The 24,908-nt window shown below is 45.3% G+C and overlaps 1 protein-coding gene across 1 annotated transcript; it reads left to right on the top strand.

Moving 5' to 3' along the window:
* Positions 1 to 308: 308 nt before the first annotated feature.
* LOC128213213 (perlucin-like protein) lies at positions 309 to 23,132 on the top strand. Its single transcript, XM_052918772.1, has 4 exons — positions 309 to 388; positions 1,312 to 1,397; positions 1,604 to 1,694; positions 22,932 to 23,132. The coding sequence occupies exons 1-4, from the start codon at positions 337 to 339 to the stop codon at positions 23,033 to 23,035; spliced, it is 333 nt and encodes a 110-aa protein (XP_052774732.1). The 5' UTR covers positions 309 to 336; the 3' UTR covers positions 23,036 to 23,132.
* The last annotated feature ends 1,776 nt before the right edge of the window (positions 23,133 to 24,908 follow it).

Genomic DNA, 24,908 nt, shown 5'->3' with positions numbered 1-24,908 from the left:
CCTGTTCACTGACCCCAAGACAGTGTCGAGGTGGGTAAATATCACAAAATATTTGAAATCAATGCCTATCCGTGACTCTGAATATTAAAATGTTTATGATACATATGTGTCAGTTGTTCTTGATGAAAGGCCGTATATTTTTCAGCTGACTCGACAAATCGTAAACATAATAAAGAATACGGGCGAATTTGGAATTTTAATCATAAAAATTGAAGTTGCGTGCATAAACTTTTAACTTCTGAAATATGTATGCATATAAAATCTAACTGACAGATGATAAGAGTACAGTCACTGTAGTATATGTTGTTCCTTATGTGTACATAGTTAAGATACAAAATGAAGAACAAATACCAATTTCTTGTGCTAGCCCTTCTCGTACAGGCTGTCTGTAAGTAACTTAACTCTACCTGCTGTATGTTTTGTTGCGTTTTTGTTGGCAATAAACTAGTTTTGGTTTTATATCGGTTTCAAGAACGGTGTATTTGTTGTAACAGTTTCATTTAAAATTAAAACCAGTTTTATCGTTTGTTTTCCGAAAACTGAAACTGGTTTTTGAAACTATCGAAACCCTCTGCGGTGGCAGTTTTCGTTGGTTCGTTCCACCGGAAAACTACTTTGAAAAAAAAAACATGGCGGATTTTGATCCAACACGAGTGTTGAAACATCATTTTGTTAAAACAGGCAAACGACCATCCGCGGTATCATTGTCTTGAAAAAAATAATACAGAAATAATGGCTACATGCAAAGGCTCCACCATGTTGTTGAAACTGTACACAAAACCATGCATTTGTTACTTCAAGGAACACTTTCGATACAGGTTTCTAAACCGCGGAAACCCTTGAAACCAAAACTGAAACTAGTTTGAAATCAACAAAAACGCCCATGGTTTGTGTATATGGATTTCTGATCAAGTTAAATTGTAAGAGTAAACATTTACGTTACGACTGTTAATGGTCCTTGGACTCTTATTCATAACCCATTGAGTACCCAATATGTACTACCATGTATAGTCGAACCCCATTGCCTCGAAGTCCTAGGGACCGGCGCAATTACCTCGAGCCTCGAAAAATTCGAGTCAAGCGGGAATGCTTACCTTCAGTATAAAGAAATCGTCCTTTAGATCCACTTCGTCGAGCCAACGAGGAAATCGAGCAAAGCGAGTTCGAGCCAACGGGGTTTGACCGTAGTTGTTTACAAAACGTTTTGGTGTGTAACATATATACTGATATGCAGGATAGACAATTTTCTAAGGTAGAGTCGTACTAATATGTTTCTTACATAAGTAATCACGTTCAATGTCATTGATCCAGTCAGCAACTGCCCTGACGGTTGGGTAAAACATGGTGGAGAATGCTACCACTTCAGTCGAGATGTGGAACCCTACTTTATTGCACGGGTAACTCTCTTGCTCTCCAAATACCATACTGGCAATGATACGTTGCGGCAAATAAACTAATGATTAAGCCTTTAAAGTAAACAAAGATCTATATAGAACATATTATGTGTGTTGTGATATTTTACTTACTACTATATTAAATAAAGTAATCAATCATTATACAGTGTTGAAATAAACTATTCAATTCTGCTCAAAACGTGTTTCAGATTGCTTGTCAAGTTTTGGGAGGATCACTTGTAGTTATTGAGATGGCACAGAAAAACACATTTATCGCTAATCAAATACAATACTTGCCAAGTAAGTAATTAACAGAGAGTACATTTTGCATCATACTTTATCATTGGAAATGATTTGTTTTCACTACTAAGCATATAACCCAAGGGCGGGTATACGAAAACTGATGATAAACCTACGGCGGGCGTTCGAATAGTGATGATAACCCTACGGCGGGTATACGAAAACTGATGATAATCCTACGGCGGGTATACGAATAGTGATGATAACCCTATGGCGATTGTACGAAACTGATGATAACCCTATGGCGGGTATACGAATATTGATGATAACCCTACGGCGGGTATACGAAAACTGAATATAACCCTATGGGGGGTTGTACGAAAACTGATGATAACCCTACGGCTGGTATACGAAAACTGATGATAACCATACCGCGGTTATACGAAAACTGATGCTAACCCAACGGCGGTTGTACGAAAACTGACGATAACACAAGGTCGGTGTACCAATACTGATGACAACCCTACGGCGGGCGTACGAATACTGATGATAACCCTACCGCGGGTAAACGAAAACTGATGATAACCCTACGGCGGTTGTACGATAACTGATGATAACCCTACCGCGGTTAAACGAAAACTGATGATAACCCTACGTCGGGTGTACAAATACTGATGATAACCCTACCGCGGGCGTACGAATAGTGATGATAACCCTACCGCGGGTAAACGAAAACTGATGATAACCCTACGTCGGGTGTACGAATACTGATGATAATCCTACGGCGGGTGTACGAATACTGATGATAACCCTACGGCGGGCGTACGAATACTGATGATAACCCTACGGCGGGCGGACGAATACTGATGATAACCCTACGGCGGGGGTACGAATACTGATGATAACCCTACGGCGGGCGTACGAATACTGATGATAACCCTATGGCGGGCGTACGAATAGTGATGATAACCCTAAGGCGGGCGTACGAATACTGATGATAACCCTACGGCGGGCGTACGAATACTGATGATAACCCTACGGCGGGTAAACGAAAACTGATGATAACCCTACGTCGGGTGTACGAATACTGATGATAACCCTACGGCGGGCGTACGAATACTGATGATAACTTACGGCGGGTATACGAATAGTGATGATAACCCTACGTCGGGTGTACGAATACTGATGATAACCCTACGGCGGGCGTACGAATAGTGATGATAGTCCTACGGCGGGTATACGAATACTGATGATAAACCTACGGCGGGTATACGAATAGTGATGATAACCCTACGGTAATTGTACGAATACTGGTGATAACCCTACGGCAGGTACACGAATAGTGATGATAACCCTACGGCGGGTATACGAATAGTGATGATAACCCTACGGCGGGTATACGAAAACTGAATATAACCCTACCGCGTGTAAACGAAAACTGATGATAACCCTACGTCGGGTGTACGAATACTGATGATAACCTTACGGCGGGCGTACGAATAGTGATGATAACCCTACGGCGGGTAAACGAAAACTGATGATAACCCTACGGCAAATGTACGAATACTGATGATAACCCTACCGCGGGTAAACGAAAACTGATGATAACCCTACGGCGGTTGTACGATAACTGATGATAACCCTACCGCGGGTAAACGAAAACTGATGATAACCCTACGTCGGGTGTAAGAATACTGATGATAACCCTACCGCGGGCGTACGAATAGTGATGATAACCCTACCGCGGGCGTACGAATAGTGATGATAACCCTACGGCGGGTATACGAATAGTGATGATAGCCCTACGGCGGGTATACGAATACTGATGATAAACCTACGGCGGGTATACGAATAGTGATGATAACCCTACCGCGGGCGTACGAATAGTGATGATAACCCTACGGCGGGTATACGAATAGTGATGATAGCCCTACGGCGGGTATACGAATACTGATGATAAACCTACGGCGGGTATACGAATACTGATGATAACGCTACGGCGGTTATACGAATACTGATGATAACCCTACGGCGGGTATACGAATACTGATGATAACCCTACGGCGGGTATACGAATAGTGATGATAACCCTACGGCGGGTATACGAATAGTGATGATAGCCCTACGGTGGGTATACGAATACTGATGATAAACCTACGGCGGGTATACGAATAGTGATGATAACCCTACGGCAATTGTACGAATACTGGTGATAACCCAACGGCGGGTATACGAATAGTGATGATAACCCTACGGCGGGTATACGAATAGTGATGATAACCCTACGGCGGGTATACGAAAACTGAATATAACCCTACCGCGGGTAAACGAAAACTTATGATAACCCTACGTCGGGTGTACGAATACTGATGATAACCCTACGGCGGGCGTACGAATAGTGATGACAACCCTACCGCGGGTAAACGAAAACTGATGATAACCCTACGGCGGTTGTACGAATACTGATGATAACCCTACCGCGGGTAAACGAAAACTGATGATAACCCTACGGCGGTTGTACGATAACTGATGATAACCCTACCGCGGGTAAACGAAAACTGATGATAACCCTACGTCGGGTGTACGAAAACTGATGATAACCCTACCGCGGGCGTACGAATAGTGATGATAACCCTACCGCGGGTAAACGAAAACTGATGATAACCCTACGGCGGTTGTACGAATACTGATGATAACCCTACCGCGGGTAAACGAAAACTGATGATAACCCTACGTCGCGTGTACGAATACTGATAATAACCCTACGGCGGGTGTACGAATACTGATGATAACCCTACGGCGGGCGTACGAATACTGATGATAACCCTACGGCGGGCGTACGAATACTGATGATAACCCTACCGCGGGTAAACGAAAACTGATGATAACCCTACGTCGGGTGTACGAATACTGATGGTAACCCAACGGCGGGCGTACGAATACTGGTGATAACCCTACCGCGGGCGTACGAAAAGTGATGATAACCCTACCGCGGGTAAACGAATACTGATGATAACCCAACGGCAGGTAAACGAATACTGGTGATAACCCTACGGCGGGTATACGAATACTGGTGATAACCCTACGGCGGGTGTACGAATAGTGATGATAAACCTACGGCGGTTATACGAATAATTATGATAACCCTACGGCGGGTATACGAATACTGATGATAACCCTACGGCGGGTATACGAATACTGATGATAACCCTACGGCGGGTAAACGAATACTGATGATAACCCTACGGCGGGTAAACGAATACTGATGATAACCCTACGTCGGGTGTACGAATAGTGATGATAAATCTACGGCGGTTAAACGAATACTGATGATAACCCTACGTCGGGTGTACGAATAGTGATGATAACCCTACGGCGGTTATACGAATACTGATGATAACCCTACGGCGGGTATACGAATACTGATGATAACCCTACGGCGGGTATACGAATAGTGATGATAACCCTACGGCGGGTATACGAATAATGATGATAGCCCTACGGCGGGTATACGAATACTGATGATAAACCTACGGCGGGTATACGAATAGTGATGATAACCCTACGGCAATTGCACGAATACTGGTGATAACCCTACGGCGGGTATACGAATAGTGATGACAACCCTACGGTTGGTATACGAATACTGATGATAACCCTACGGCGGGTATACGAAAACTGAATATAACTCTATGGGGGGTTGTACGAAAACTGATGATAACCCTACGGCGGGTATACGAAAACTGATGATAACCATACCGCGGTTATACGAAAACTGATGCTAACCCAACGGCGGTTGTACGAAAACTGACGATAACACAAGGTCGGTGTACGAATACTGATGACAACCCTACGGCGGGTGTACGAATAATGATGATAACCCTACCGCGGGTAAACGAAAACTGATGATAACCCTACGGCGGTTGTACGATAACTGATGATAACCCTACCGCGGGTAAACGAAAACTGTTGATAACCCTACGTCGGGTGTACGAATACTGATGATAACCCTACCGCGGGCGAACGAATAGTGATGATAACACTACCGCGGGTAAACGAAAACTGATGATAACCCTACGGCGGTTGTACGAATACTGATGATAACCCTACCGCGGGTAAACGAAAACTGATGATAACCCTACGTCGGGTGTACGAATACTGATAATAACCCTACGGGGGGTGTACGAATACTGATGATAACCATACGGCGGGCGTACGAATACTGATGATAACCCTACGGCGGGCGTACGAATACTGATGATAACCCTACGGCGGGTATACGAATAGTGATGATAACCCTACGGCGGGTATACGAATAGTGATGATAACCCTACGGCGGGTATACAAAAACTGAATATAACCCTATGGGGGGGGGGTTGTACGAAAACTGATGATAAACCTACGGCGGGTATACAAAAACTGATGATAACCATACCGCGGTTATACGAAAACTGATGCTAACCCAACGGCGGTTGTACGAAAACTGACGATAACACAAGGTCGGTGTACGAATACTGATGACAACCCTACGGCGGGCGTACGAATAGTGATGATAACCCTACCGCGGGTAAACGAAAACTGATGATAACCCTACGGCGGTTGTACGAAAACTGATGATAACCCTACCGCGGGTAAACGAAAACTGATGATAACCCTACGTCGGGTGTACGAATACTGATGATAACCCTACCGTGGGCGTACGAATAGTGATGATAACCCTACCGCTGGTAAACGAAAACTGATGATAACCATACGGCCGTTGAACGAATACTGATGATAACCCTACCGCGGGTAAACGAAAACTGATGATAACCCTACGTCGGGTGTACGAATACTGATGATAACCCTACGGCGGGTGTACGAATACTGATGATAACCCTACGGCGGGCGTACGAATACTGATTATAACCCTACGGCGGGCGTACGAATACTGATGATAACCCTATCGCGGGTAAACTAAAACTGATGATAACCCTACGTCGGATGTACGAATACTGATGATAACCCTACGGCTGGCGTCCGAATACTGATAATAACACTACGGCGGGCGTACGAATACTGATGATAACCCTACGGCGGGCGTACGAATATTGATGAAAACCCTACGGCGGGCGTACGAATACTGATGATAACCCTACGGCGGGCGTACAAAAGCTGATGATAACCCTACCGCGGGTAAACGAATACTGATGATTACCCTACGGCGGGCGTACGAATACTGATGATAACTCTACGGCGGGTAAACGAATACTGATGATAACCCTACGTCGGGCGTACGAATAGTGATGATAACCCTACGGCGGGTGTACGAATAGTGATGATAAACCTACGGCGGTTATACGAATACTGATGATAACCCTACCGCGGGTAAACGAATACTGATGATAACCCTACCGCAGGTAAACGAATACTTATGATAACACTACGGCGGGTGTACGAATACTGATGATAACCCTACCGCGGGCGTACGAATAGTGATGATAACTCTACGGCGGGTAAACGAATAGTGATTATAACCCTACGGCGGGTGTACGAATAGTGATGATAAATCTACGGCGGTTATACGAATAATGATGATAACCCTACGGCGGGTATACGAATACTGATGATAAACCTACCGCGGGTAAACGAAAACTGATGATAACCCTACGTCGGGTGTACGAATACTGATGATAACCCTACGGCGGGTGTACGAATACTGATGATAACCCTACCGCGGGTAAACGAATACTGATGATAACCCTACGGCGGGTATACGAATAGTGATGATAACCCTACGGCGGGTATACGAATACTGATGATAACCCTACGGCGGGTATACGAATAGTGATGATAACCCTACGGCGGGAAAACGAATACTGATGATAACCCTACGGCGGGTGTACGAATAGTGATGATAAACCTACGGCGGGTATACGAATACTGATGATAGCCCTACGGCGGGCGAACGAATACTGATGATAACCCTACGGCGGTTATACGAATACTGATGATAACCCTACGGCGGGTATACGAATACTGATGATAACCCTACGGCGGTTATACGAATAGTGATGATAACCCTACGGCGGTTATACGAATACTGATGATAACCCTACGGCGGGTATACGAATACTGATGATAACCCTATGGCGGGTATACGAATACTGATGATAACCCTACGGCGGGTATACGAATAGTGATGATAGCCCTACGGCGGGTATACGAATACTGATGATAAACCTACGGCGGGTATACGAATAGTGATGATAACCCTTCGGCAATTGTACGAATACTGGTGATAACCCTGCGGCGGGTATACGAATAGTGATGATAACCCTACGGCGGGTATACGGATAGTGATGATAACCCTACGGCGGGTATACGAATACTGATGATAGCCCTACGGCTGGCGTACGAATACTGATGATAACCCTACGGCGGTTATACGAATACTGATGATAACCCTACGGCGGGTATACGAATACTGATGATAACCCTACGGCGGGTATACGAATAGTGATGATAACCCTACGGCGGGTATACGAATACTGATGATAACCCTACGGAGGGTATACGAATACTGATGATAACCCTACGGCGGGTATACGAATACTGTTGATGACCCTACGGCGGGTATACGAATAGTGATGATAACCCTACGGCGAGTATACGAATAGTGATGATAACCCTACGGCGGGTATACGAATACTGATGATAACCCTACGGCGGATATACGAATAGTGATGATAACCCTACGGCGGTTATACGAATACTGATGATAACCCTACGGCGGGTATACGAATACTGATGATAACCCTACGGCGGGTATACGAATACTGATGATAACCCTACCGCGGGTATACGAATAGTGAGGATAACCCTACGGCGGGTATACGAATACTTGTGATAACCCTACCGCGGGTGTACGAATAGTGATGATAACCCTACGGCGGGTATAGGAATAGTGATGATAACCCTACGGCGGGTATACGAATACTGATGATAACCCTACGGCGGGTATACGAATAGTGATTATAGCCCTACGGCGGGTATACGAATACTGATGATAAACCTACAGCGGGTATGCGAATAGTGATGATAACCCTACGGAAATTGTACGAATACTGGTAATAACCCTACGGCGGGTATACGAATAGTGATGACAACCCTACGGCGGGTATACGAATAGTGATGATAACCCTACGGCGGGTATACGAAAACTGAATATAACCCTATGGGGGGTTGTACGAAAACTGATGATAGCCCTACGGCGGTTATACGAATAGTGATGACAACCCTACGGCGGGTATACGAATAGTGATGATAACCCTACGGCGGGTATACGAAAACTGAATACTACTATAACCCTATGGGGTGTTGTACGAAAACTGATGATAACCCTACGGCGGGTATACGAAAACTGATGATAACCATACCGCGGTTATACGAAAACTGATGCTAACCCAACGGCGGTTGTACGAAAACTGACAATAACACAAGGTCGGTGTACGAATACTGATGACAACCCTACGGCGGGTGTACGAATAATGATGATAACCCTACCGCGGGTAAACGAAAACTGATGATAACCCTACGGCGGTTGTACGATAACTGATGATAACCCTACCGCGGGTAAACGAAAACTGATGATAACCCTACGTCGGGTGTACGAATACTGATGATAACCCTACCGCGGGCGTACGAATAGTGATGATAACCCTACCGCGGGTAAACGAAAACTGATGATAACCATACGGCGGTTGTACGAATACTGATGATAACCCTACCGCGGGTAAACGAAAACTGATGATAACCCTACGTCGGGTGTACGAATACTAATAATAACCCTACGGGGGTGTACGAATACTGATGATAACCCTACGGCGGGCGTACGAATACTGATGATAACCCTACGGCCGGCGTACGAATACTGATGATAACCCTACCGCTGGTAAACGAAAACTGATGATAACCCTACGGCGGTTATACGAATACTGATGATAACCCTACGGCGGGTATACGAATACTGATGATAATCCTACGCTTGGTATACGAATAGTGATGATAACCCTACGGCGGGTATACGAATAGTGATGGTAGCCCTACGGCGGGTATACGAATACTGATGATAACCCAACGGCAGGTAAACGAATACTGGTGATAACCCTACGGCGGGCGTACGAATACTGGTGATAACCCTACGGCGGGTGTACGAAAAGTGATGATAAACCTACGGCGGTTATACGAATAATGATGATAACCCTATGGCGGGTATACGAATACTGATGATAACCCTACGGCGGGTATACGAATACTGATGATAACCCTACGGCGGGTAAACGAATACTGATGATAACCCTACGTCGGGTGTACGAATAGTGATGATAAATCTACGGCAGTTAAACGAATACTGGTGATAACCCTGCGGCGGGTATACGAATAGTGATGATAACCCTACGGCGGGTATACGAATAGTGATGATAACCCTACGGCGGGTATACGAATACTGATGATAGCCCTACGGCGGGCGTACGAATACTGATGATAACCCTACGGCGGTTATACGAATACTGATGATAACTCTACGGCGGGTATACGAATACTGATGATAACCCTACGGCGGGTATACGAATAGTGATGATAACCCTACGGCGGTTATACGAATACTGATGATAACCCTACGGCGGGTATACGAATACTGATGATAACCCTACGGCGGGTATACGAATACTGATGATAACCCTACGGCGGGTATACGAATAGTGATGATAACCCTACGGCGGGTATGCGAATAGTGATGATAACCCTACCGCGGGTATACGAATAGTGATGATAACCCTACGGCGGGTATACGAATACTTGTGATAACCCTACGGCGGGTATGCGAATAGTGATGATAACCCTACCGCGGGTATACGAATACTGATGATAACCCTACGGCGGGTATGCGAATACTGATGATAACCCTACGGCAGGTATACGAATAATGATGATAACCCTACCGCGGGTATACGAATACTGATGATAACCCTACGGCGGGTATACGAATAATGATGATAACCCTACGGCGGGTATGCGAATACTGATGATAACCCTACGGCGGGTATGCGAATAATGATGATAACCCTACCGCGGGTATACGAATACTGACGATAACCCTACGGCGGGTATGCGAATACTGATGATAACCCTACGGCGGGTATACGAATACTGATGATAACCCTACGGCGGGTATACGAATACTGATGATAAACCTACGGCGGGTATGCGAATAGTGATGATAACCCTACCGCGGGTATACGAATAGTGATGATAACCCTACGGCGGGTATACGAATAATTGTGATAACCCTACCGCGGGTGTACAAATAGTGATGATAACCCTACGGCGGGTTTACGGATAGTGATGATAACCCTACGGCGGGTATACGGATAGTGATGATAACCCTACGGCGGGTATACGAATACTTGTGATAACCCTACCGCGGGTATACGAATAGTGATGATAACCCTACGGCGAGTATACGAATACTTGTGATAACCCTACCGCGGGTGTAGGAATAGTGATGATAACCCTACGGCGGGTATAGGAATAGTGATGATAACCCTACGGCGGGTATACGAATACTGATGATAACCCTACGGCGGGTATACGAATACTGATGATAAACCTACGGCGGGTATACGAATACTGATGATAGCCCTACGGCGGGTATACGAATACTGATGATAGCCCTACGGCGGGTATACGAATACTGATGATAAACCTACGGCGGGTATACGAATACTGATGATAACCCTACCGCGGGTATACGAATAGTGATGATAACCCTACGGCGGGTATACGAATACTGGTGATAACCCTACGGCGGGTATACGAATAGTGATGATAACCCTACGGCGGGTATACGAATACTGGTGATATTCCTACGGCGGGTATACGAATAGTGATGATAACCCTACGGCGGCAATACGAATACTGATGATTACCCTACGATACGTATAGGAATACTGATGATTAGCATACGGCGGGTATACGAATACTGGTGATATACCTACGGCGGGTATACGAATACTGGTGATAACCCTACGGCGGGTATACGAATACTGGTGATAACCCTACCGCGGGTATACGAATAGTGATGATAACCCTACGGCGGGTATACGAATAGTGATGATAACCCTACGGCGGGTATACGAATACTGGTGATAACCCTACGGCGGGTATACGAATAGTGATGATAACCCTACGGCGGGTATACGAATACTGGTGATAACCCTACGGCGGGTGTACGAATAGTGATGATAAATCTACGGCGGTTATACGAATAATGATGATAACCCTACGGCGGGTATACGAATACTGATGATAACCCTACCGCGGGTAAACGAAAACTGATGATAACCCTACTTCGGGCGTACGAATACTGATGATAACCCTACGGCGGTTATACGAATACTGATGATAACCCTACGGCGGGTATACGAATACTGATGATAATCCTACGGTTGGTATACGAATAGTGATGATAACCCTAAGGCGGGTATACGAATAGTGATGGTAGCCCTACGGCGGGTATACGAATACTGATGATAACCCAACGGCAGGTAAACGAATACTGGTGATAACCCTACGGCGGGCGTACGAATACTGGTGATAACCCTACGGCGGGTGTACGAATAGTGATGATAAACCTACGGCGGTTATACGAATAGTGATGATAACCCTATGGCGGGTATACGAATACTGATGATAACCCTACGGCGGGTATACAAATACTGATGATAACCCTACGGCGGGTAAACGAATACTGATGATAACCCTACGTCGGGTGTACGAATAGTGATGATAACCCTACGGCGGTTAAACGAATACTGATGATAACCCTACGTCGGGTGTACGAATAGTGATGATAGCCCTACGGCGGGTATACGAATACTGATGATAAACCTACTGCGGGTATACGAATAGTGATGATAACCCTACGGCAATTGTACGAATACTGGTGATAACCCTACGGCGGGTATACGAATAGTGATGACAACCCTACGGCGGGTATACGAATAGTGATGATAACCCTACGGCGGGTATACGAAAACTGAATATAACCCTATGGGGGGTTGTACGAAAACTGATGATAGCCCTACGGCGGGTATACGAATAGTGATGACAACCCTACGGCGGGTATACGAATACTGATGATAACCCTATGGCGGGTATACGAAAACTGAATACTAGTATAACCCTATGGGGGGTTGTACGAAAACTGATGATAACCCTACGGCGGGTATACGAAAACTGATGATAACCATACCGCGGTTATACGAAAACTGATGCTAACCCAACGGCGGTTGTACGAAAACTGACGATAACACAAGGTCGGTGTACGAATACTGATGACAACCCTACGGCGGGTGTACGAATAATGATGATAACCCTACCGCGGGTAAACGAAAACTGATGATAACCCTACGGCGGTTGTACGATAACTGATGAAAACCCTACCGCGGGTAAATGAAAACTGATGATAACCCTACGTCGGGTGTACGAATACTGATGATAACCCTACCGCGGGCGTACGAATAGTGATGATAACCCTACCGCGGGTAAACGAAAACTGATGATAACCATACGGCGGTTGTACGAATACTGATGATAACCCTACCGCGGGTAAACGAAAACTGATGATAACCCTACGTCGGGTGTACGAATACTGATAATAACCCTATGGGGGGTGTACGAATACTGATGATAACCCTACGGCGGGCGTACGAATACTGATGATAACCCTACGGCGGGCGTACGAATACTGATGATAACCCTACCGCGGGTAAACGAAAACTGATGATAACCCTACGGCGGGTATACGAATACTGATGATAATCCTACGCTTGGTATACGAATAGTGATGATAACCCTACGGCGAGTATACGAATAGTGATGGTAGCCCTACGGCGGGTATACGAATACTGATGATAACCCAACGGCAGGTAAACGAATACTGGTGATAACCCTACGGCGGGCGTACGAATACTGGTGATAACCCTACGGCGGGTGTACGAAAAGTGATGATAAACCTACGGCGGTTATACGAATAATGATGATAACCCTATGGCGGGTATACGAATACTGATGATAACCCTACGGCGGGTATACGAATACTGATGATAACCCTACGGCGGGTAAACGAATACTGATGATAACCCTACGTCGGGTGTACGAATAGTGATGATAAATCTACGGCAGTTAAACGAACACTGGTGATAACCCTGCGGCGGGTATACGAATAGTGATGATAACCCTACGGCAGGTATACGAATAGTGATGATAACCCTACGGCGGGTATACGAATACTAATGATAGCCCTACGGCGGGCGTACGAATACTGATGATAACCCTACGGCGGTTATACGAATACTGATGATAACCCTACGGCGGGTATACGAATACTGATGATAACCCTACGGCGGTTATACGAATAGTGATGATAACCCTACGGCGATTATACGAATACTGATGATAACCCTACGGCGGGTATACGAATACTGATGATAACCCTACGGCGGGTATACGAATAGTGATGATAAACCTACGGCGGGTATGCGAATAGTGATGATAACCCTACCGCGGGTATACGAATAGTGATGATAACCCTACGGCGGGTATACGAATACTTGTGATAACCCTACGGCGGGTATGCGAATAGTGATGATAACCCTACCGCGGGTATACGAATACTGATGATAACCCTACGGCGGGTATGCGAATACTGATGATAACCCTACGGCGGGTATACGAATAATGATGATAACCCTACCGCGGGTATACGAATACTGATGATAACCCTACGGCGGGTATACGAATAATGATGATAACCCTACAGCGGGTATACGAATAGTGATGGTAGCCCTACGGCGGGTATACGAATACTGATGATAACCCAACGGCAGGTAAACGAATACTGGTGATAACCCTACGGCGGGCGTACGAATACTGGTGATAACCCTACGGCGGGTGTACGAAAAGTGATGATAAACCTACGGCGGTTATACGAATAATGATGATAACCCTATGGCGGGTATACGAATACTGATGATAACCCTACGGCGGGTATACGAATACTGATGATAACCCTACGGCGGGTAAACGAATACTGATGATAACCCTACGTCGGGTGTACGAATAGTGATGATAAATCTACGGCAGTTAAACGAATACTGGTGATAACCCTGCGGCGGGTATACGAATAGTGATGATAACCCTACGGCGGGTATACGAATAGTGATGATAACCCTACGGCGGGTATACGAATACTGATGATAGCCCTACGGCGGGCGTACGAATACTGATGATAACCCTACGGCGGTTATACGAATACTGATGATAACCCTACGGCGGGTATACGAATACTGATGATAACCCTACGGCGGTTATACGAATAGTGATGATAACCCTACGGCGGGTATACGAATACTGATGATAACCCTACGGCGGGTATACGAATACTGATGATAACCCTACGGCGGGTATACGAATACTGATGATAACCCTACGGCGGGTATACGAATAGTGATGATAAACCTACGGCGGGTATGCGAATAGTGATGATAACCCTACCGCGGGTATACGAATAGTGATGATAACCCTACGGCGGGTATACGAATACTTGTGATAACCCTACGGCGGGTATGCGAATAGTGATGATAACCCTACCGCGGGTATACGAATACTGATGATAACCCTACGGCGGGTATGCGAATACTGATGATAACCCTACGGCAGGTATACGAATAATGATGATAACCCTACCGCGGGTATACGAATACTGATGATAACCCTACGGCGGGTATACGAATAATGATGATAACCCTACGGCGGGTATGCGAATACTGATGATAACCCTACGGCGGGTATGCGAATAATGATGATAACCCTACCGCGGGTATACGAATACTGACGATAACCCTACGGCGGGTATGCGAATACTGATGATAACCCTACGGCGGGTATACGAATACTGATGATAACCCTACGGCGGGTATACGAATACTGATGATAAACCTACGGCGGGTATGCGAATAGTGATGATAACCCTACCGCGGGTATACGAATAGTGATGATAACCCTACGGCGGGTATACGAATAATTGTGATAACCCTACCGCGGGTGTACGAATAGTGATGATAACCCTACCGCGGGTATACGGATAGTGATGATAACCCTACGGCGGGTATACGGATAGTGATGATAACCCTACGGCGGGTATACGAATACTTGTGATAACCCTACCGCGGGTATACGAATAGTGATGATAACCCTACGGCGAGTATACGAATACTTGTGATAACCCTACCGCGGGTGTAGGAATAGTGATGATAACCCTACGGCGGGTATAGGAATAGTGATGATAACCCTACGGCGGGTATACGAATACTGATGATAACCCTACGGCGGGTATACGAATACTGATGATAAACCTACGGCGGGTATACGAATACTGATGATAGCCCTACGGCGGGTATACGAATACTGATGATAGCCCTACGGCGGGTATACGAATACTGATGATAAACCTACGGCGGGTATACGAATACTGATGATAACCCTACCGCGGGTATACGAATAGTGATGATAACCCTACGGCGGGTATACGAATACTGGTGATAACCCTACGGCGGGTATACGAATAGTGATGATAACCCTACGGCGGGTATACGAATACTGGTGATATTCCTACGGCGGGTATACGAATAGTGATGATAACCCTACGGCGGCAATACGAATACTGATGATTACCCTACGATACGTATAGGAATACTGATGATTAGCATACGGCGGGTATACGAATACTGGTGATAACCCTACGGCGGGTATACGAATACTGGTGATAACCCTACGGCGGGTATACGAATACTGGTGATAACCCTACCGCGGGTATACGAATAGTGATGATAACCCTACGGCGGGTATACGAATAGTGATGATAACCCTACGGCGGGTATACGAATACTGGTGATAACCCTACGGCGGGTATACGAATAGTGATGATAACCCTACGGCGGGTATACGAATACTGGTGATAACCCTACGGCGGGTGTACGAATAGTGATGATAAATCTACGGCGGTTATACGAATAATGATGATAACCCTACGGCGGGTATACGAATACTGATGATAACCCTAACGCGGGTAAACGAAAACTGATGATAACCCTACGTCGGGCGTACGAATACTGATGATAACCCTACGGCGGTTATACGAATACTGATGATAACCCTACGGCGGGTATACGAATACTGCTGATAATCCTACGGTTGGTATACGAATAGTGATGATAACCCTAAGGCGGGTATACGAATAGTGATGGTAGCCCTACGGCGGGTATACGAATACTGATGATAACCCAACGGCAGGTAAACGAATACTGGTGATAACACTACGGCGGGCGTACGAATACTGGTGATAACCCTACGGCGGGTGTACGAATAGTGATGATAAACCTACGGCGGTTATACGAATAGTGATGATAACCCTATGGCGGGTATACGAATACTGATGATAACCCTACGGCGGGTATACAAATACTGATGATAACCCTACGGCGGGTAAACGAATACTGATGATAACCCTACGTCGGGTGTACGAATAGTGATGATAACCCTACGGCGGTTAAACGAATACTGATGATAACCCTACGTCGGGTGTACGAATAGTGATGATAGCCCTACGGCGGGTATACGAATACTGATGATAAACCTACTGCGGGTATACGAATAGTGATGATAACCCTACGGCAATTGTACGAATACTGGTGATAACCCTACGGCGGGTATACGAATAGTGATGACAACCCTACGGCGGGTATACGAATACTGATGATAACCCTACGGCGGGTATACGAAAACTGAATATAACCCTATGGGGGGTTGTACGAAAACTGATGATAGCCCTACGGCGGGTATACGAATAGTGATGACAACCCTACGGCGGGTATACGAATACTGATGATAACCCTACGGCGGGTATACGAAAACTGAATACTAGTATAACCCTATGGGGGGTTGTACGAAAACTGATGATAACCCTACGGCGGGTATACGAAAACTGATGATAACCATACCGCGGTTATACGAAAACTGATGCTAACCCAACGGCGGTTGTACGAAAACTGACGATAACACAAGGTCGGTGTACGAATACTGATGACAACCCTACGGCGGGTGTACGAATAATGATGATAACCCTACCGCGGGTAAACGAAAACTGATGATAACCCTACGGCGGTTGTACGATAACTGATGAAAACCCTACCGCGGGTAAATGAAAACTGATGATAACCCTACGTCGGGTGTACGAATACTGATGATAACCCTACCGCGGGCGTACGAATAGTGATGATAACCCTACCGCGGGTAAACGAAAACTGATGATAACCATACGGCGGTTGTACGAATACTGATGATAACCCTACCGCGGGTAAACGAAAACTGATGATAACCCTACGTCGGGTGTACGAATACTGATAATAACCCTACGGGGGGTGTACGAATACTGATGATAACCCTACGGCGGGCGTACGAATACTGATGATAACCCTACGGCGGGCGTACGAATACTGATGATAACCCTACCGCGGGTAAACGAAAACTGATGATAACCCTACGGCGGTTATACGAATACTGATGATAACCCTACGGCGGGTATACGAATACTGATGATAATCCTACAGCGGGTATACGAATAGTGATGATAACCCTACGGCGAGTATACGAATAGTGATGGTAGCCCTACGGCGGGTATACGAATACTGATGATAACCCAACGGCAGGTAAACGAATACTGGTGATAACCCTACGGCGGGCGTACGAATACTGGTGATAACCCTACGGCGGGTGTACGAAAAGTGATGATAAACCTACGGCGGTTATACGAATAATGATGATAACCCTATGGCGGGTATACGAATACTGATGATAACCCTACGGCGGGTATACGAATACTGATGATAACCCTACGGCGGGTAAACGAATACTGATGATAACCCTACGTCGGGTGTACGAATAGTGATGATAAATCTACGGCAGTTAAACGAACACTGGTGATAACCCTGCGGCGGGTATACGAATAGTGATGATAACCCTACGGCGGGTATACGAATAGTGATGATAACCCTACGGCGGGTATACGAATACTAATGATAGCCCTACGGCGGGCGTACGAATACTGATGATAACCCTACGGCGGTTATACAAATACTGATGATAACCCTACGGCGGGTATACGAATACTGATGATAACCCTACGGCGGTTATACGAATAGTGATGATAACCCTACGGCGGTTATACGAATACTGATGATAACCCTACGGCGGGTATACGAATACTGATGATAACCCTACGGCGGGTATACGAATAGTGATGATAAACCTACGGCGGGTATGCGAATAGTGATGATAAACCTACCGCGGGTATACGAATAGTGATGATAACCCTACGGCGGGTATACGAATACTTGTGATAACCCTACGGCGGGTATGCGAATAGTGATGATAACCCTACCGCGGGTATACGAATACTGATGATAACCCTACGGCGGGTATGCGAATACTGATGATAACCCTACGGCGGGTATACGAATAATGATGATAACCCTACCACGGGTATACGAATACTGATGATAACCCTACGGCGGGTATACGAATAATGATGATAACCCTACGGCGGGTATGCGAATAATGATGATAACCCTACGGCGGGTATGCGAATAATGATGATAACCCTACCGCGGGTATACGAATACTGATGATAACCCTACGGCGGGTATGCGAATACTGATGATAACCCTACGGCGGGTATACGAATACTGATGATAACCCTACGGCGGGTATACGAATACTGATGATAAACCTACGGCGGGTATGCGAAAAGTGATGATAACCCTACCGCGGGTATACGAATAGTGATGATAACCCTACGGCGGGTATACGAATACTTGTGAGAACCCTACCGCGGGTGTACGAATAGTGATGATAACCCTACGGCGGGTATACGGATAGTGATGATAACCCTACGGCGGGTATACGGATAGTGATGATAACCCTACGGCGGGTATACGAATACTTGTGATAACCCTACCGCAGGTATACGAATAGTGATGATAACCCTACGGCGGGTATACGAATACTTGTGATAACCCTACCGCGGGTGTACGAATAGTGATGATAACCCTACGGCGGGTATACGAATAGTGATGATAACCCTACGGCGGGTATACGAATACTGATGATAACCCTACGGCGGGTATACGAATACTGATGATAAACCTACGGCGGGTATACGAATACTGATGATAGCCCTACGGCGGGTATACGAATACTGATGATAACCCTACGGCGGGTATACGAATACTGATGATAAACCTACGGCGGGTATACGAATACTGATGATAACCCTACCGCGGGTATACGAATAGTGATGATAACCCTACGGCGGGTATACGAATACTGGTGATAACCCTACGGCGGGTATACGAATAGTGATGATAACCCTACGGCGGGTATACGAATACTGGTGATATTCCTACGGCGGGTATACGAATAGTGATGATAACCCTACGGCGGCAATACGAATACTGATGATTACCCTACGATACGTATAGGAATACTGATGATTAGCATACGGCGGGTATACGAATACTGGTGATAACCCTACGGCGGGTATACGAATACTGGTGATAACCCTACGGCGGGTAAACGAATACTGGTGATAACCCTACGGCGGGCGTACGAATACTGGTGATAACCCTACGGCGGGTGTACGAAGAGTGATGATAAACCTACGGCGGTTATACGAATAGTGATGATAACCCTATGGCGGGTATACGAATACTGATGATAACCCTACGGCGGGTATACAAATACTGATGATAACCTTACGGCGGGTAAACGAATACTGATGATAACCCTACGTCGGGTGTACGAATAGTGATGATAACCCTACGGCGATTAAACGAATACTGATGATAACCCTACGTCGGGTGTACGAATAGTGATGATAGCCCTACGGCGGGTATACGAATACTGATGATAAACCTACTGCGGGTATACGAATAGTGATGATAACCCTACGGCAATTGTACGAATACTGGTGATAACCCTACGGCGGGTATACGAATAGTGATGACAACCCTACGGCGGGTATACGAATAGTGATGATAACCCTACGGCGGGTATACGAAAACTGAATATAACCCTATGGGGGGTTGTACGAAAACTGATGATAGCCCTACGGCGGGTATACGAATAGTGATGACAACCCTACGGCGGGTATACGAATACTGATGATAACCCTACGGCGGGTATACGAAAACTGAATACTAGTATAACCCTATGGGGGGTTGTACGAAAACTGATGATAACCCTACGGCGGGTATACGAAAACTGATGATAACCATACCGCGGTTATACGAAAACTGATGCTAACCCAACGGCGGTTGTACGAAAACTGACGATAACACAAGGTCGGTGTACGAATACTGATGACAACCCTACGGCGGGTGTACGAATAATGATGATAACCCTACCGCGGGTAAACGAAAACTGATGATAACCCTACGGCGGTTGTACGATAACTGATGATAACCCTACCGCGGGTAAATGAAAACTGATGATAACCCTACGTCGGGTGTATGAATACTGATGATAACCCTACCGCGGGCGTACGAATAGTGATGATAACCCTACCGCGGGTAAACGAAAACTGATGATAACCATACGGCGGTTGTACGAATACTGATGATAACCCTACCGCGGGTAAACGAAAACTGATGATAACCCTACGTCGGGTGTACGAATACTGATAATAACCCTACGGGGGTGTACGAATACTGATGATAACCCTACGGCGGGCGTACGAATAGTGATGATAACCCTACGGCGGTTATACGAATACTGATGATAACCCTACGGCGGGTATACGAATACTGATGATAACCCTACGGCGGGTATACGAATACTGATGATGACCCTACGGCGGGTATACGAATAGTGATGATAAACCTACGGCGGGTATGCGAATAGTGATGATAACCCTACCGCGGGCATACGAATAGTGATGATAACCCTACGGCGGTTATACGAATACTGATGATAACCCTACGGCGGGTATACGAATACTGATGATAACCCTACGGCGGTTATACGAATAGTGATGATAACCCTACGGCGGTTATACGAATACTGATGATAACCCTACGGCGGGTATACGAATACTGATGATAACCCTACGGCGGTTATACGAATACTGATGATAACCCTACGGCGGGTATACGAATACTGATGATAACCCTACGGCGGTTATACGAATAGTGATGATAACCCTACGGCGGTTATACGAATACTGATGATAACCCTACGGCGGGTATACGAATACTGATGATAACCCTACGGCGGGTATACGAATACTGATGATAAACCTACGGCGGGTATACGAATACTGATGATAGCCCTACGGCGGGTATACGAATACTGATGATAACCCTACGGCGGGTATACGAATACTGATGATAACCCTACGGCGGTTATACGAATAGTGATGATAACCCTACGGCGGTTATACGAATACTGATGATAACCCTACGGCGGGTATACGAATACTGATGATAACCCTACGGCGGGTATACGAATACTGATGATGACCCTACGGCGGGTATACGAATAGTGATGATAAACCTACGGCGGGTATGCGAATAGTGATGATAACCCTACCGCGGGTATACGAATACTGATGATAACCCTACGGCGGGTATACGAATAGTGATGATAACCCTACGGCGGGTATACGAATACTGGTGATAGCCCTACGGCGGGTATACGAATAGTGATGATAACCCTACGGCGGGTATACGAATACTGGTGATAACCCTACGGCGGGTATACGAATAGTGATGATAACCCTACGGCGGCAATACGAATACTGATGATTACCCTACGATACGTATAGGAATACTGATGATTAGCATACGGCGGGTATACGAATACTGATGATTACCCTACGGCGTCATTATGAAAACTGATGATATAATAATAATAATAATAATAATAATAATAATAATAATAATAATAATAATAATAATAACTTTATTTAACGAAGGTTAAATTATCCCTCCCACTACGGGAAATACGAATAACAGCGGCTTGTAAGGATATGATTTTCTTGTCCATTACACTATCATTACTATCACGATGACAGGGTGGTAATAGTCCCCTTTCGGTGTTGTGATTTCGGTTCAATTCATCTCATTCTGCTCGTTTCAGACCCTGCTTACTGGATGGATCTGAACGACCTCCAAGAGGAAGGTTCGTGGGTGTGGCAGAAAACCGGAAACGCCCCAGAGTACACACAATGGCATCCAAATTAACCAAACAATGCTGGGCACGAGGAAAATTGCGCCGTCATTAATAAAGCTGATGGAACATGGAATGACGAACATTGCGATACTAAATTCCACTACATATGTGAGAAAACGGATGAAAGGTACATGTTTTATTTTATCGTTAGCGTATCCACATTCACCGTCATAGGGATTACAGGAAGCACCAACATACATCATTTGAGATATATATTGACCAACATGCATGCATGTGCACAACATTTACGAAAAATTAAAGTTTTAAACACATGGCTTACGGATATTATCTGCTCGTGAATGAAACTCTTTGTCCTACACGAATCAATGTTTTCATTATTTGTTTCATGTTCAATATTTCAGTCCTCAAGTAGTTGGTTAAGTGTGAATGGAAGAAGACAGACACTATGACAGGAGTATCGTTCCATTGTTTTTAGTTATGTTTCTTGTAGAAAACGAGTAAATGAATAAAGTAATGCAATATCAGCTGTTGGTTCATATTCCCAGCATGCCACGCCTTCGTACGGTCAGTGAAACACTCAACAAGATGGATGTAAGAATTCTTATTTGATACACAGGTAGCGTATTCCTTGCCTTTTAAATGAATATACTCGTCAATTTTGTAAAGTTAATAATTCGACGACGCACATAGTAAGTTATATTGAAATTCACATTCTTAGATGTGTAATATATGGTGGCTGATTTCTGCCCACTCATTCTAATTTGTTGTTGTATTCTCCAACCGCCAACAAGCCACATATACTGTATTCGTCGCGTATTAAAGCCTTATTATTTCCGTTCCGATTGGCTGCCAACACATACTGGCACCATAACGATACGTTTGAATGTCGTGTCGTCAATCAGGATCGGAAGTCTTACACACCTTTAAGTCATTTTCTAATTTAAGCGGTTTTACTAAGTTAAGTATATGGGTTATATGGTATAATAACAAAACATTATCTAAAATAGTTTATTTTCATTTTTTGTTATATTTTGTCTTTGAATTTGGCTGTATTTGTTTTTAGAAAATCGATATGTAAATATATATTGGTCTTCAGTGCAACCGACCAGTTGGTTGTCCGGTTAGCGCACTCGCTTCTCACCTAGGCGACCCGGGTTCGATTCCTGGCTTGGGCGCATGTGAGTTTGGTATGTGGTCGCCTAGCCGGACAAGTGGGTTTTCTACGGGTTCTCCGGTTTCCCCCACAACACAAGACCACACTCTCGCGTAAAATCGTGCCAACGAGAGTGATTAATATAATGTTGTAATAACTTGTTTCACAATCGTTGTAAAATAAATATGTTTAAACTAACCGACCAGTAGCGGTAAAACTAAATACGGAGAAATATTCACGTTCTTGAGTGCTGCAACGGCTTCTGATAATGAATAACAGCCAGACTCAGGTGTTACTGTAACGAATGCCAGGGACAACAGCGATAAGAGCTTCGTGCCCAGGCAACAGCTCACTGAGACGACGCCTTCACCGAACTCCAGCCGACCGCGATATACGTACGGATCTAGGTGACCTGTAACGTTTTAGATCGAAACGACCGCTAATAATTCATCGGACCTGTACAAACTTGAAACTGTGTTCTATGATATACCACACGTTTGTTGGCAAGATTCTGGTTTACTACCATCACTTAGAAACTAGAATATCTCTCAGTAAAATAGGAAAAATATCCCTCCGCAGGGATAAATCCCTGGGTGGCCGCTAATATTTTGACGTGTTCGATCCTATTTCTATACAAACATATTTATGAAACTACAAAATAATGTATAATGTTGAATTAACAACTTTTCGGGGTGTTCAGGAACTATGGCCATTGATGTTACCAATGGACTCTCACATGTCATTTCTAGAAACTATGCGCAAACAATGTA

Source organism: Mya arenaria, chromosome 13 (assembly GCF_026914265.1).
Source record: "Mya arenaria isolate MELC-2E11 chromosome 13, ASM2691426v1".
Taxonomy (NCBI): Eukaryota; Metazoa; Mollusca; class Bivalvia; order Myida; family Myidae; genus Mya; species Mya arenaria.
Note: the sequence above shows the minus strand (reverse complement) of the source record. Positions and strands in the feature narration are given on the sequence as shown.